The sequence below is a fragment of the Mytilus edulis genome, chromosome 13, assembly GCF_963676685.1.
Source record: "Mytilus edulis chromosome 13, xbMytEdul2.2, whole genome shotgun sequence".
NCBI lineage: Eukaryota > Metazoa > Mollusca > Bivalvia > Mytilida > Mytilidae > Mytilus > Mytilus edulis.
Window position 1 is genome coordinate 10,649,551 of NC_092356.1, and position 16,730 is coordinate 10,666,280.

Sequence of the window (16,730 nt, forward strand, 5' to 3'; positions counted from 1 at the left end):
TTTTATTTAAATATTTAAAACTAGCCATTTAAGGGCTATATTTCGGTGTTTTTGATACAGCTCATCGATATCACAAAATTAGAAATATATTTCCAGTTTGGGAGAAATGCAACGTTTATTTGATATTTTTTTAACATTAAAACATAAAAAAAAATCAGTGTCTGGCTAATAAATCATAGAAACTAGAGCGCGAACGCCCCCCTTTCATTGACGTTTTTCTTTTTAAATCTCGTGTATTTTACGATTTATTTGTAATTTTAGCTGATATCAGATAAACGTCCAAACTTTTGTTGTATATTTTTACTTTTGTAGAATTACAACCCCCCCTTTTTTTCTTCAAAAATCCTTGATCCGGCTGTCACTGATGTAACAGTATAGTTGTCAGCTTATCATATCGGTAACCTTTTATAAACGTATAATGTATCATACATGATCTCTCAAATATTTAGTTTCAGCAATCAATTTGATATTAGTAGACAAATAATATTAAGTTGTTTTGATGCTAGATATATTTATAATCTGGTCGACTATATGATACCAAGAATATGAGATTAGCATCTCTTGAATTAGATAACAAGTTATATCAGCTTTGTTGTCCCTTTGATGTCTAAATAAAAAAAATCATGTAAATTTCCACCTTAAAAATGTATGGCACAAAACTTGTGAAATAGATATTTATTAGAGCTGGTATATAGGTAATATATCAAAGGGCCAGCAACCCAATTGAATCAGATATGCAAAAGAGATTTAGAGGTGAACATTGTCTTCATCAGTTGAAAGGTGTTGGTCAAACATCGAGTTAAGGTGGTACCCAACACTTTCACTAAAATTAATTTGGCTCGTTTAATTTTCATAAAATTTTGTTAAAGTATTTACTTTGACACTTTAACAAAAATATAAAAAATTTGAACCAACCGTTTTGCCAGAAAAATTACACTAGTTATATAACAATTTGTCAAACACCAATTTTGATCATTGAGAAGCTTAATATTCCTTTTACAACACAACGTTATTAAAACGTTTAGCTGACTTTACAGAGTTATCTCCCTGTAGTGTTAGGTACCACTTTAAATGTAAAAAAAATACCCCAAAACAAGGGTCTGAAAGGGATTCACAGTATAGAGAATAATGAGTACAAAGTGCACTGTAATGGTGCTCACTTGATAAAAATACTAATGTTTGGACCAGTTTTTTAAATGGCGTCAAATTTTACTCTGAAAGTCCTTTCGAATTTCAATTTTACTATATATCTTGAATGAACTTAACTTTTGTAACTACAAAATAGGCCCTAGATGTGTGTGTATATACCTTTTACCATCAAACGAGGTTCAAATGAAATCGAACGATAAAACATTAGTAACGTGGTATGTCTATTTAACTGTGCCATGAACAAGCATGTAGCTCTTGGCTAGCTGAGTCTTTATAAAAGGAAATGTTTTCTGAACTAAGAAATGGATTCAATTTTGCGGTTTGTGGTAAATGGAATTTGCTTTACACTTAGTTCATTTCAAAAGTGTTGTCCCCCTTTATTTTAAACTCGTGTAAAAATGGTTGACGTTATGTCTACAACCTGATCATGTAAACGTTTAACAGAAAGCAAACATGGGTTTCTACACTAAAGCTCTTTTGTAATTACGATAATAATATCTCAATATGCGTTTATAATGGATGACATTTAGTTAAAACAACAAACTTACAATCTCCAACCAATAATCATTTACAATTTAAAAGCACGATTCCCATTTACTGTCGCATCAACATGAATATAAAACGGAAATAAAATTCTAATATTTGTAGAAATTATAACAGGGTTTAATGGAGGTTTATTAATTTGTTATGAGGCATAATCAACACGTTCATGGTTGTACCACAAACAGCAGACGACACTTTTTTTATTTCAAATGTGATAATTTTTCGTTTCGTTCTAAAGTTCGTCAATTATTCATACGTGTGTTTACACTATGGATACTTCATTACTGTTGGGCTGTTTCAACTCGATTTTGCTCTTTTATGATGTAGGGTTGTCGTGTATTTATATGAATAGAACAATACTTAGATAACATGACACAAATGTCTTCATTTAGAATTAAAGGCATTATAAATAAAAAGTAGAATCACAAAAATACTGAACTCCGAGGAAAATTCAAAATGGAAAGTCCTTAATCAAATGGAAAAATCAAATGATAAAACACATCAAACGAATGGCCAAATAACGTCATATTTCTGACTTGGTATAAGCCATTTCAAATGTAGAAAATTGTGGATTGAACATGGTTCAAATTGCATTGCTGTCTCAAATTTGACTTTTTTTGTAATTCAAAAAATTAGAGCGATGGTGTAGTGTCATTTGAAGATTCATGACGGCGGACGACTCCCATACTATCTTAACTGAACATTCAAACTCAAAACTAACAAAATACTAGTCGTGAGTGATCACACGTCGACGACGTAACAACTTTTAATGAATGACTCTAAATTCTTCGGATACATATATGTTTACAAAACAATCTGTATGGAATGCTAGCATCGTGTATATATTTATGGCAGTGGCTATTCGTCCGGCTAGCCGGAAAAATAGTCAAAAATGTCTATTCATCCGGCAAGCCGGACAAATAGCATTTTTACGGTTTTTCGCTATTTGTCCGGCCAAAAATATAATGATAAAGATATAGCATCGTGTTTTGAAGATTTAAAGAAAGCACGAGTTGTTTTAAAATAATTCTATTGTCTAACATCGTTTTATGAAAAAGAACTCATTCTAATAAAAAAAAACCAAAAAACTATACATTTGATTCAGATTTTTTTAATTCTAATATTCTAAAGGAATTTGGGTAGGGGTGATGATTCTCTCTTTTGATGTTCTGCCTATGAATTTCCTGTAAGGTAAATAGTCGGGCCAATCATTATTGGCTTCATCTATGATTCCAAAAGATCATGAATTTATTGTTTCTGTGAAGTTTGGTTAAAGTAAGGTCCGCATATGATTATGCACGATTCTTCATTTAAATTGTTCGGCGATTTTAAATTCATAGGAAATTAGAGAAAAGGGCAGGCACGTGTAACCTGTCCCCAAAAGTAGGACTGTTTTCGATAAGATTTTTTTTAGAAAAAAATGTGTATTAGAAACAACAGAAAAAAGGGGGGGAACCCCAACCCGGGTGTCTTATTCCCAGTCAAGGCATATCAGTATGTTCATAGATCTCCGTTGTAGTGTAACTTGAAAATAATGCATCCAAGCAAGTTTGCTATAGTATTTTTTTTCCGAATGCGTTTTGCCTCCATAAGGTAAATGGGGGTAAATCATCAATTTCACTTTGATTTCAGACTTATTCCTCACAGTTGACATGTACACGCTATTTTTCTGGAATCACTCGTATATATACATTGGTTTAAAGCAATCACATTCTCTCTGGTTTTCTCTATGACATCTTTAAATATAAATCACGATCTCCAATTCTCAAAACTTCCATAGCATACGCTCGTGTGTTATCCGACACCGCGTGTGTTATCCGACACCTCATCCGGGACACTTTCCGCGTCACATGACACTTTTATTGATATTGAAGATTTGCGCATCCGCAGACGGATGGCCGGACGAATAGAGATTTTTAACTATTCGTCCGGCTAGCCGGACGAATAGACACTCTGTATATTTATTGATAAGTAAAATATGACAAAGGTTTGCTTGTTTAATGTCATAAATGCCATAGTTGTTTTACCTATTAGATCGTACTTGATATAATGCTAGAATGAATTAATTGCAAAGCATTTATTTATATCAAGTACGATCTAGTATTTTGTAAGTTAATAGCATTTATTTTAATAAAGACTAAGCCAAATAAAAACTGTTCTTGCCTCAGTCAGAAAAGAGCAAACAATCCTGTTCAGCAAGGGTTCCAGTATTTAAGGAAGTTTGCTGCTCAGTTTCGAAATAAGTAGATTTCCATAAAACTAGTATCTGTATATATATTGATAGGGGTTTAATTGAGGAAGCAAAAAAGCAAAAAGAAATATATAGGTCAATGTGCTTGTTTTTGGAATTTTAGCGAGAAAATGTTCTCTCTTGATTTTTCATAGTTTTATCATTGACCAGTTAAAGTTCTCAAAAACTATTAAAAGATAAATAAGACTTATAAGATTTATAAGACTTCTATAAATTACTTATAATTATACGTGTAAAATATTTATAAAAAGAAAAATGGGGGTTCATGGGGACATTTTTTTAAGGCATTCAAATGGATAAAACCAGAGGATTTCGAAAATCTTACAAAAATTCCAAAACATGACAAGCAAGCATCCTTTAATTTAACCATTGATAATCAATTTTGTAAATAAAAAATAAATCCTGGTAACTATGATGAGTTTATTTGTTGGTGTTACTCAACTTTGAAAAGGGAATAATGGGTTGCATTCTGGTAGACATTTACCAATCTAATGATATTTCTTTTAAGCAAAATTAATCGTGACAGTTGTCTTTGATACAGATGAAATGCAATTAAAAAATTGCACACGACAATCGTAGAACATAAACAACATTCTCAAAGCGACTAAATTGAGTCGAAGAAAAATCTTGTGATCTGACATGCAGTGGTAAATTCTTTGACATTTGCTGGGTTTTTTTTCAGAGAAATATCTCTGCACTCACTCTAAATATGATGATTCTTAATGTTATATATATAGTATAAAGAAGAATTTATAAGTTGGTAATGCTTGTGTCTGGTTTGCTATGTCCTTGCGGAAATAGAATAAATTTAACAACCAGCTAATTCGTAACAAGCGAGGACACAACGCAGCTGTAAATATATATTACGACAGACAAACAAGCTCTATATCTGATACATGCGACTCAATTTCTTCATAACCGTCTACTATATATGTTTGTATCATCAGCTCAGTAGTCAGTACTTTGGTGCTTTGTAACAAACCTTAGTTTCTTAGATTGAACGTTATTAAATCTAAAACTTATTTAAGAAGCTAAGGTTAATTATCCCTCAGGCAAAAGTGTCCTTAGAAGGAGTTTGCTATTAATTTAGGCCCTTTTGTATCCTATAACTCTCCAACTGCCTCAGTTCTACTGCATCCATGGCTTTCATATATTGGGATTTGAGTGTTCATGATGAGGTTAAAATCCAGAAAGTGCAGTCGGATTTTCGTAATCCATATACATATCATTTTAATGTGAACAAGTCATTCTTGTTTAAGAAATTAAAACTATTCAATTGATAAAACAAACACAAACTTTATAGCGTTAAAGCCTTTAAAAAAACCAAAACCATGAAAAACATCTCTGTTATATAATAAAAAATAAATATTGCTGTTAAGAAAGTGAAGTTATAATATTATAATAATATCGATGCATCACGCCTATTTTTTTCTTCTCGTGAGTCGTGGAAAAGTACTCAGAAATGAATGAGTGCAACTTTAATGCCTATATATAAGCATGCGGATTAAACATTTTGCAGTCATGAAAATGCCATTATACAAAAAGTGCGTCATGCCTTATGTAATCTCATTAAATGAACGGCGATGTTTCCATATAACAGCTTGTTCAAAGAAACAAAATATGCTTGGGTTAACCCGACTACTAAATAATCGTTTAGAGTGTATGCATTATGTATATAGAAGGCGTTCAACTCTAGTTAAGATACTTCAAGATGCCTATATAAGAGTTCAAGTCTAGAAACTTGACTGTGTACTTTTTTTGAATAAGCATCCCATTAAAAAAGATAGATATTTGAACAGATTTGTTGGCGTTTTGCTTTCTTTTTTACCTCTTTTTTCTTTCTTTTTTGTTGTTTTTTGTTGTTTTTTTTTGTTGTTTTTTTTTTTTTGTTTTTTTTTGTTTGTTTGTTTGTTGTTGTTTTTTTAGGGGGTTAAAAAAAATTAAATCCTGTTACCAAATCCACTACTTTTTAGTTTACCATACATAGAACACAACTTATAATATGCCTGAGTTGCGAATTCGTTTTTTTTTATTGTTGTATCTTTGAACAAAATCAGAGGACTACAGTAAATGTACCATTATTCTGGCATGATAATTTTTTTGTCTAAAACAACTTTTTTGGCTTCAGCACTTTATATATTAGCTAAGGACCACTTCTTTTGCGGCAAAATCGTCAACTCTACATTGAAAAACACGATTCAATCAAATTCCAATTTGCTTAGAAAACTATTAAAGATCTAATCTTAGTCGTTTAGTCGATTTCATACGATTTAAATGCCCGAATGATTAGAATTTCAATTTCTGAAGACACATTCAAGTGAAATTACAGAAAAATTCTCTATTAAACCGTAAACTAAATTGTATTATGGGGAATGACAAATTTCTCTATAGAAATTTTCAAGTGGAACATGAATAATAATCAGAGAAATTAATTTCATCGATATTGTATGAATTTTAACGTGAATCTCATATAAGTGTTGTTTATTTTTGGAATAAATAATTTAAATGCGTTTCCGGCAGGAGGACTAATATTTTTTAAAGCCTCGTTGTGATTTCAATATTAAAATCGTTTAATTCTTAGTGATTAATTTAATTCAAGTATTTTTTTATGTTAAACAAATCAATTCCTGCAGTGTTACTGCATCCAATCACAATAGTTGAATAAAACTAAATACGCATCGCAAAGATCTTAGAAATGGAAGGGAATCTTAGTAACATAATTAACAGTTGTTGTCCAATCGTTCGATGTGTTTTATCATTTGTTGTTGCCATTTGATTTGGGACTTTCCGTTTTGAATTTTCCTCGGAGTTCAGTATTTTTGTGAATTTACTTTTTAATACATCTGAAGCCTAATTTACAAAGCGTCAAAAGAATTTAGAATGGAAATGGTGTATCATGGTTCAAAAAGACACCAATCCGACATAAGAGTAGAAAACAGCACAAGGCCATCAATGGGTCTTTATCAGTACAGGGAGATAACCCATTACGCTTCAGCTACATGAATAATGTGTACTAGTTCAGGGAAATAGATATTCAGTACTCTAAATGAATACAATGTTTAGTACTTTTAAAGTTTGATCAAATATCTTAACTATCGAATATAAAAGTAATTTAGAATTTTGAAATTTTATGTATTTGGTAAAAATTTCAAAATTTTAAAAAATTTAAAAAATTTGGAATTTTGATATTTTAAACTTTGATCAAAATTTCAAAAATCTAAAATTTGATTTTTTTTTTTAAATTTTGAATTAATAAGTGTTACAAGGACCATTTCTTAAATAATAAGTAGAAAACAATTTTACGTTAGATGTACGAATACGTGTTCGATGAACTAATAAGCAAAAGTTAATAGAACAAAAAGTCTTGCTTAGTTTTCAATTATTGGTCTATAACACCTCTCTATAGCACAATACAATAAGATTAATGCGACGTCGGACTATTTTATTCCCATGTAGAACTGAACTGTGAATGCTCATAAAGATATAGTAATGGTGTTAATTTTCAGAAATAATATTTTGTCCTTAAATAGTTCTTGCATGGAATAGGATGATCTAAACAAATTGTAACTATTTGTTGTTTCTGTCGTGTCACCTCCAATTAGCGCTTTTGAAATTATTTTTATTGATTATAGTGCCTTTTGCAATATTCATATAAATACATCAAAAGGAATACGATTTACTTTGACTAAAGTATTTGATATTTAACATGAAATGGTTTCAAATTAACAATCTTAGTTATATTTATTCTAATGCAACTTTGTTTGCCCTGTCATACTTTTTATTTTATTTCTAATCGCTTCTAATTATTCCTATTAAAAAAAATTGTCCTAAAAAATCATGGAGGCAATGATATGAAATACAAATCAAATATATGTGTTACAGTGTTTTGAGAGAAAAAGAAGAATTATTAATATGACCTGGCAAAAGTTTGACGCTTACCTAAACAAAATTCTCGAAGCTTGTCTTTTGAAAGGTAGAACCTCGCAAGGGTATGAAAAGTTTTCGTTCTCGAATTAGGAGGTAAAATTTTAAAGCTATCGTATACAAATAGAACAGTCTTCCAGTTTGTCTCTTTTTCGTCTCTTTTTTGTTTAATTTTTACATGGCCTGCTTTAATTTATTGACGTAAGTTGTTAGCCAATAAATGAACACTCGGATTAATTAAAGCCTTTCATCTTTCGGGGCTGTACCTTGTAAGGTGCGAAATGTGCACCAATATTTGCAGCAGACTAATAGATTTATAGGTCTGATTTTGAACTATTTTGTGTAAAGTCGAGAACAGATTCCAATTTCGTCAGCAGTTTGCTTAACTTCTACCAGGCCCTTACTTATTTATTGACACCAACTGTTGTCATACTATCAACGATTGATGTCACTGTAAAGACTTGTCTATACATCATAAATATTCATGTCTGTCTGTTTTCAGTAAGTCAAATCACCTATTTCGTTTCCGTTCTGAGTTATATTGTCCGCCATTAATAGTGATAAATCAATAGCCATTTTTACTTATTATTTCTATACATTTGTTTGACATTAATGTAATATAAAGGATTATGCTTCTATTACCATTATCACTTCATCCCATAGATTAGTTTATAATGACAAGTACGGGACCGCATGCCGGCTTTTTGTCGATTGAAATTTTTCACAATGCAATCGTCATTTCATTGTCAAAGATGGGAATAATAGATGTTTTACTGTGAATGCACAAATCCACTAATTAGAAGTTGTCCAATTTTCTGCTCCAAAAGCTCTTACAAACAGTTTTAATGACAGGAATGGCTTTATAACGGTTTTTATCTGGGAATAAGCCGTATCGGGGTGGAATTAATGCAGCGAACAATAATTTGCGATGACTAGAGATGATGGTCTGCATATGAAATCAAACTGTTCGATATTAGGAGATTTTGTTTTGTCATGATAATTATTCAAGGTGTTAGATAAAAAGCAAAAAAGGAACTGGATACGGACACACAATCCGGCATTATTGCATTGCAAAAAAAAAAGAGGCAAAAGACACCAAACTCTAAACGATCAAATAAAAACGATCAAGATTCAATTTGCATAACACAACATGAAAATCGAAAGACAGAGCAACACGAATCTCACCAACATCCGGGTGATTTCATGTGCTCCAGAATAGAAGGCATGCACTTCCTGTCCCAAATGTCATCCCCATTTGTGTTGCGGTGATAAATATTATCCGATAAGTCATATTAAATGAAAAGAGGCAATGCATGACTTATTTGTTTCTGTTTAATATGCAGTGGCAAATATTTCTTGTGAATTCAAGCAATTAAAACAAAATCAAAAAAATTTAAGCATTTTATAGAGTAAAGATGCATATCTTCCTTTATGCACGTGCATGATTTTAGTTTTGTTTATCTCTATCTATATTCATCCTGTCCAATTATGTTATCCCTTCAAGAGAAATTTGCTCGAGTTAAAGATTGCATGTTAGTTTGTTTATTGAGCAACAATTTAGAGACTTTACTCGCCAACTTTGAATTACTTGTAACTTTTTCATTTGAAGCAAAACCATGCATCTCTTAGGAATAAGACGGCTTTTAGGTATATCCAGTTTCCACGAATTGGGATCTGGGGTCTATTGAGCAATATTTTGGGGATGTGGGCTTCACTGATAGAAATAGAGCTCCAGGCTCCATTGATAGGTTTCCCATGGCAGCTCCATCGTCAAGGAAACTAGATCGACTTACTTTAAAATCAAGCGTCTAAGGAATTGTTTAGCTCGTCTTATTAACGTTCAGTTATTTTCACTATTTTCACAATGCTTTAAAACCAAACTCACCTAATTAAAATAAGATACATGGCAATTATACTGTATTAGACTAACACTATAACACGGTTTGAATGTTTTAAAGTTTGTAGTGCACTAAATCAGACATAAATCTAATCGGGCGCAGGAAGGAAATTAAAATTTGGAAACCTAGACTATTTGAACTTTAATTCTTCTAACAAGACAATTGAAAATCAATCATTGAAAGAAATGTCTGGTATACATTACTTTTTCACTTGGTTCGTTGCTTTTTTGGAGTACCAGACGGTTAGATATACTCTAATTTTAAAAGTTCTTTTTGAAGAGAGGTGACAAATACCAAAGGGACATTAAAATTCATAAGTAGAAAATAAACTGTCAAAAAAAGAAAGACCTACAGACAAACAGCAGTACACAAAACACAACATAGAAACTTAGATACTGATCATCATGAACCCTACCAAAAACTTGGAGTGATCCCCAGGTGCTTTGTTTCATTTAAGAGGAACACATCAAACCAGCTTAATGATAGATTTATAATTTTGAAAAATCATCACTAGATTCTATATATACCTAAAATATATAATACCTAAAAAAAAGGACATGCTGTCTGGTTTCAGAGTTTTTGTCCACGTTGATAAAATGCTTTTTTCTCACAAACTGTTAAAACGTTCTGGTATATGTTTGTAGCTTTTAATTTTTTTGTTGACTTCTAGAGTTTCTTTTTTCCTTACATGTTTTGTCCCTTAATTGGTACAGTTAAATTGAGAGTTTATCAGATGCTTACAAATTTATACATATATTTAAGAACCTACTTTGAATCATAATTTTGGACTTTTCAATAAGATTGACGCTAGAGAAAAAAATATGTGTGTCGTGATGTTTGGGTATCAGGCCTCGTTCATTATTTTAACATAGCAGTCATGAATAAGAAATCGTGAATGTAAGTTCGTTTTACTTTACTTGACTAATACTTTTGATGCTTTGTAAGTTTGCTTGGATACTTTTTTTTCTAATCTCGTATGACATATCTTATATGTTTCTATACATATATAAAAACAATAATTAACTTAATTTACGAGCCAAATGCCCATTTTATTACAAACTTTAGAAATAACAATGAATTATGTGAACGGCCTAATAAAACATCAACTCTCATTATAATCAAACACATAGAAGATAATATTGACGTCCAAATTCTGATTGTATCTTGTTTTGAGAAAACCGGAGGAATCCCGCGGAATCAGGTAACTTCATTTCCTGCTTGTCGTTAAATTAAAACTCCGCGTCCGTATCTGATGTTTAGTAATGCACTTTGTTTTATATTCTATTGATTGTGGCTTTATTTAATAGAAGAACACACTGTGATTTTAGATTCCATTGTTTTGAGTTCTTTACCGTTAGATCTAATAGACATTTTAGTTTAGTAAAGGGTTCTTGGCATATTATATGGTTGTTTGCGCTTTGCCGTATTTAGCCATTTGTTTTTATTATCACAGAAGATTTGACATTTTGTAAAACACTTTGTATTTATTCCACGAGTTTTAGATGACAGAATATATTTCTTGATTTCATTGCGATGTTTAGTTTCATGACTGAAAGACATAAAATCGTTTGGATTTAAAACAATAAAGATTCTCAAATAATTTGCACTAATAGGCGCCTTTCTATGAGGGCTTAATAAGTATTAGGATAAACCAAAGTGTAATCCGAAGTGCAACTGGATTTATGTTCTGACCATTTACGACAATTTGTGGAATTCCGTCTTTTTATAACTAAATAACAGTTTACAGTTCGACCTAACAGGTCGTTATAAAATAAACCACGAATATGAACTGACACTAAGTAAGACAAATTTGTCTGGTTAATATAAAGCAGCTTTGATTATATCAATAAACCGGAAGCTGTATATACTAGTAACCAAAATGGCCGCTGCTGTCCTAAAGTTACTTTTTAAGGTATGGTACTTTTTGTTTTTATTTCATTAATAGAAAACATAAGTATGTGAAAGTTTTACAAAGTTCTGTAATTAAATTGAAACTTTTTAATTATTTAAGTTTGCGAATTTAAATGATTGCTCTGTAGTATATACCATTGAATTATTTATAATACTGTTACAAATTAAAACACAGGAAAGAAAAATAACTAACTAGATAAGAAATCAAAAATATTTATACTCGTTTTTATGTAAAACTGAGCTTTCAATTCATTCAAGAATCGCACCACTGCTTTTATGTGATAACAAAAATGGTATTGATATAGGCAAAATATACTCTATCGTTAACTATCAATTAAATTAAAAATATCTTTACTAATCTTAGATTAAACTCATTGTGTTAAAAAGCTTTTGATCATGACTTGTGTTCCGGTTTATTGTTATATTTTTTTGACATTTTTATTTTTTATGTGCATTTTCAATATATATAGCGTTTTTGAATACAGATAAAATTGAATAGCACAAGCATAGCATTGGTGGGAATGGTTTTGGACCAGGTAAATCAAATTTTGCAAATGCTATAGCGTCTTCGAATAGAAATTTAATTACATACATAACACAAAAAGTCAGGGGGGAGGGGGGTCAGGGTCAGGGGTCCATGTAAATCAAATTAAAAAAGTAGATAATTTTTTCTTTTCTTCTTTTAACATGTTAAACTTATATTCTGATTGTTTTTTTATAATTTCGTTTTTTTGTTTTTTTATAATTCTGTTTTTGTTTTGTTGTTTGCGGGTAATTTTATTGCTGTGTGACTTTTGTTCTTGAACCTGTTGATTATTTTCTTTTGTACAATATACTTTGGAGCAAAGGTTGACATTTCCTGTTCGACACAGAGTGCCAGCTTCATATACATTCTGTCGCCAAAAAATGTCCACCTTAAAAACATGTAAACAATAGAATGACCGCATTCTGCCAATAGAACGACATCATTCTAACAATAGACCGACCTCATTCTGACAATAACAAAACCTTGTCTATGTTTGAAACACTACATAATACCAAAACAATTTCAGCTAAACTATTTATTCGAGTAATTATTTTGTATCAAATTTAAATTTGTAAAACTATTAATTTGTTATTAGCTATGAATTATCGATCATCGTTAGTACAGACCAATGATTGTCGATCATCGTTAGTACAGACCAATGATTGTCGATCATCGTTAGTACAGACCAATGATTGTCGATCATCGTTAGTACAGACCAATGATTGTCGATCATCGTTAGTACAGACCAATGATTGTCGATCATCGTTAGTACGGACCAATGATTGTCGATCATCGTTAGTACAGACCAATGATTGTCGATCATCGTTAGTACGGACCAATGATTGTCGATCATCGTTAAAATATCAACATGATTGCCGATCACAGTATAGCAACATAATTGTCGATCATCGTTAGTATAAACGAATGATTGTCGATCATCGTCAATATAGCAACATGATTGTCGATCATCGTTAGTATAGACCAATGATTGTCGATCATCGTCAGTAAAGCAACATGATTGTCGATCATCGTTAGTATAGACAAATGATTGTCGATCATCGTCGTATAGACCAATGATTGTCGATCATCGTCAATATAGACCAACGATTTTCGATCATCGTCAGTGAAGAAAATTGATTGTTAACTGTTGTTTGTTTAACGTCCAGTGGCAATTATTTCATGCATATTCAGGGTAAGAAAATAATAAAAATTGATACAAAAAGAAGGTTCTGAAAAATAGGATGAAAGGAGAGGGAATTTATAACTGGGAATTGAATTAATTGTATATAAGCCAGCTATTTATACCCGGGAACCCTAAAGAGTTAATTGTTACATTGCACATAGGTTCTCTAAAATGCATAAAAAATATCAGCTATTCAAACGAGACATTTGGTTTTATTTTCCTTTTCCATCCAGATTTTCAAACTGCTGAAACAGGATTTTTAATTATTCTTCTGTTTTCTTTCCAATGATTTGATCGGCTAATGTTACAAATCATTAATTTTCTTTCAATGGAAACAACATGAAGAAAACATTGATTTGTTGGTCAACTTTACAAATAAACAAACTCAACTTCATTAGTCTGTATACACACTCAGGCGTAAATATACTTTTGACATTCCCAGAAACTTTAAGAGGCTTTGCTCGTCTTTAAAGTTTATGGAAAAGGTAATATTGAAAGCACAGACAACGCAAATCAAAAAATAAAGAACAAAATGAGGATTCGAACTTTCGATCAAATATTTTTAAACTTTTGAATAAGAAACAAATTGAATTTACATGCCATTTTTCATATATACATGTGACTGTGTGACTGACCTTGGTAACCAAGGTTACAAACACGGATTCAAAAAAGAACAAAGCAACAAATGTTCAGAATAACTCTACAAAACATTATTTGCAGAACTTTGTAGTTTAAAAAAAAAAAGGAATGCCATAATATTCCACTCGTTAGCAAGCTATTTGCTAAATGGCCTTTTCAACATTTCCATATTTTACTGAAATCAATGTCTATAATATTTGAAACTAGTGATGCAGTCCAGATCTTAGTCATATTAACGTTTATTAGATTAATAAATTGCTATACAAAGACAATAATATTCTTTGAAGTTAAACATAATGATGAATATGATTTTTTTATCAATAAATGGTCTTTCCTTGATAAAACTTCATCAGCAGCTGTACGTCAAATAGTTTTTACGTGCGGTTACTTAAAAAGGTGTCGAATCATTTAGTGACATCAAATTTTGAACAATTGGAAATATTTTAAAAGCAATGATTTCTTTCAACAATTTTAACTCGTACACGAACTAATTAGAGACAGAATTGTATTTAGAAACATCGCATTGAAGTTACCAAACTATATATGACCATTCACAGTTCGGTTTAACACCAAAAACCAAAAAAATATATTCTTCTGCTTTTGCGCCAATTGTTTTTTCATTTGCGCCACAAACCATATGCAAATATGCAAAAATAAAACATTTCATTTGCGTTAATAATACAGGTAAATAGTAATGTAAAAATTGTAAAAATGGGAGCAAATGAAAATATTAAATTTTGCATAACACGATAAAAGTCTTAAAATATGAAACGAAAGGTCCAAAGTTTTTTTTATAGATAAAGCCATACATTTTGGATATATTACATAGATTTAGGAAGATGTGTTATGAGTGCCAATGAGACAACTCTCAATCCAAATAACAATTTGTAAAAGTAAACCATTATATAGGTCAAGGTACGGCCTTCAACAGGGAGCCTTGGCTCACAGCGAACAGCAAGTTATAAAGGGCACCAAAAATTACTTGTGTAAAACCATTCAAACGGGAAAACCAACTGTCTAATCTATATAAATGTCAGACTAGAAGGGCAATTGCTGAAATTTTATTCACCGATAATTGGCGAAACTTTACTGCTACATATAATCTTTTTTTTTATAAATTCTGTTTTGTTTTAAATTCTATCAGAGATTAAATAGTATAAACTTTTTTTTATAAATGGTATTAGATATTTCATTTTTATGAACATTTTAATGGTCAGATCATATAATCACTTTGAATTATACAAATATAATGTTTGGATTATTATACTGAAGTAATAAATAAAATATTAAACATAGCAGCACTTGGATAGAAAGGAATAAAATGTCTGGATTATAATTCTAAAGTAATAAATAAAATATTAAACGACGAAACATTTTGATTTTTTTTTTTGGATTAACAGTTCTAAAGCAATAATTAAAACGTTAAACATCATAGCACATCATTCGTGCAGATTATCTTTGCAAATTGCATGTTGTTAAAATAAAACCAAGCAATGTATGTTTAGAATTTGATTAGTGGACTTTTCAACTAATTTCAAAAGAATCAAAATCACATTTTTCACGCACACTTGGTTAGGTTTTGGGAATTTCCTCTTGTTTACTTTGTTTTTATGCTATTCTCTGATTCAATAATATTTATTCAGAAATATAGCGCCATAAAATATGACCTTTGATACTAGAACTCTTTCTTTATCAATTGTAATTTCATAAAGCATAGCTGCTGTCAAATCAATGTTCTTTATAATTCCACAATAGTATATTTCATATGCCACTTCAAGTAAATTCGGCGTAGGACCTGTATTCCCACGCGGAATGATATTGATTAAATCATATATCATTGCGCCACATGAGATTACACGTCCGGTTAATCTGACGTAGACGACGTTCCGAGGTGACTCGAATGACTTTATAATCGAAATTCGGAATCCCTCTGGACCTTCTTACTGTCGTTTTAGTGCGTAGTAAAACATTATTCATCAAATAAATTCAAAGTTTAGAAGAAAATCTTTCAATCGTAAATTACATTGATTGAATATTCCTCCCGAGGTCGACGTGTTTCATTATTTTGCCTTTAAGTCTAGATTTAGCGGAGATTTGTTTAAAAGAGCAGGTTTTCCTCTGTCAAGAATTGTCTCAAAACTCAATACGCTAAAAGGACGGTTAAGATAATACGATAACATAGTTAAGGTAACAAATAGTATGCATATGACATCATTTGCGGATCAATGGGTATATTTAATAGTGTGTCTTTCTATGTTGTGATATTATACTTTTGTTTCAGAAAAGAGAGAAGGTTTTACACCATTTAAATGTTCAATCCCGCTTCAATTGTTTGCACCTGTTCTTAGTCAGAAATCTGATGTTCAGTGGTTGTCGTCTGTTTATGTGGTTCATTAGTGTTTCCCGTTTAAATGGTTTTACACTAGTAATTTTTGAGGCCCTTTATAGCTTGCTGTTTGGTGTGAGCCAAGGCTCCGTGTTGAAGACCGTATCTTGAACTATAATGGTTTACTTTAATAAATTGTGACTTAGATGGAGAGTTGCCTCATCGGCACCCATACCACATCTTCCTTTATCTACCAACTGCATGTGCAGTTTTGTTTGTTGATTAAGAATGCACTTGCCATTGTAAGTTCAGTAGTTTCAGGGGGACAACGAATGCTTCTATTATATGACTTGCATGTGTTGGAACCCCCCCCCCCTTTT

At 31.2% G+C, this 16,730-nt stretch overlaps 1 protein-coding gene across 4 annotated transcripts in view; it reads left to right on the plus strand.

Moving 5' to 3' along the window:
- The window catches only part of LOC139501146 (uncharacterized), a 142,718-nt gene that overhangs the window by 51,734 nt on the left and 74,254 nt on the right, over positions 1-16,730 (plus strand). The window contains exon 1 of one of the 4 annotated variants that reach the window (XM_071290138.1): positions 11,022-11,677. The exons of the other annotated variants lie outside the window; for them this stretch is intronic. Within the exon in view, the coding sequence (XP_071146239.1) occupies positions 11,645-11,677 (33 nt within the window). The 5' untranslated portion in view covers positions 11,022-11,644. Of the gene's footprint in view, positions 1-11,021; positions 11,678-16,730 lie in introns of those variants that run through there. 4 annotated transcript variants of the gene reach the window in all.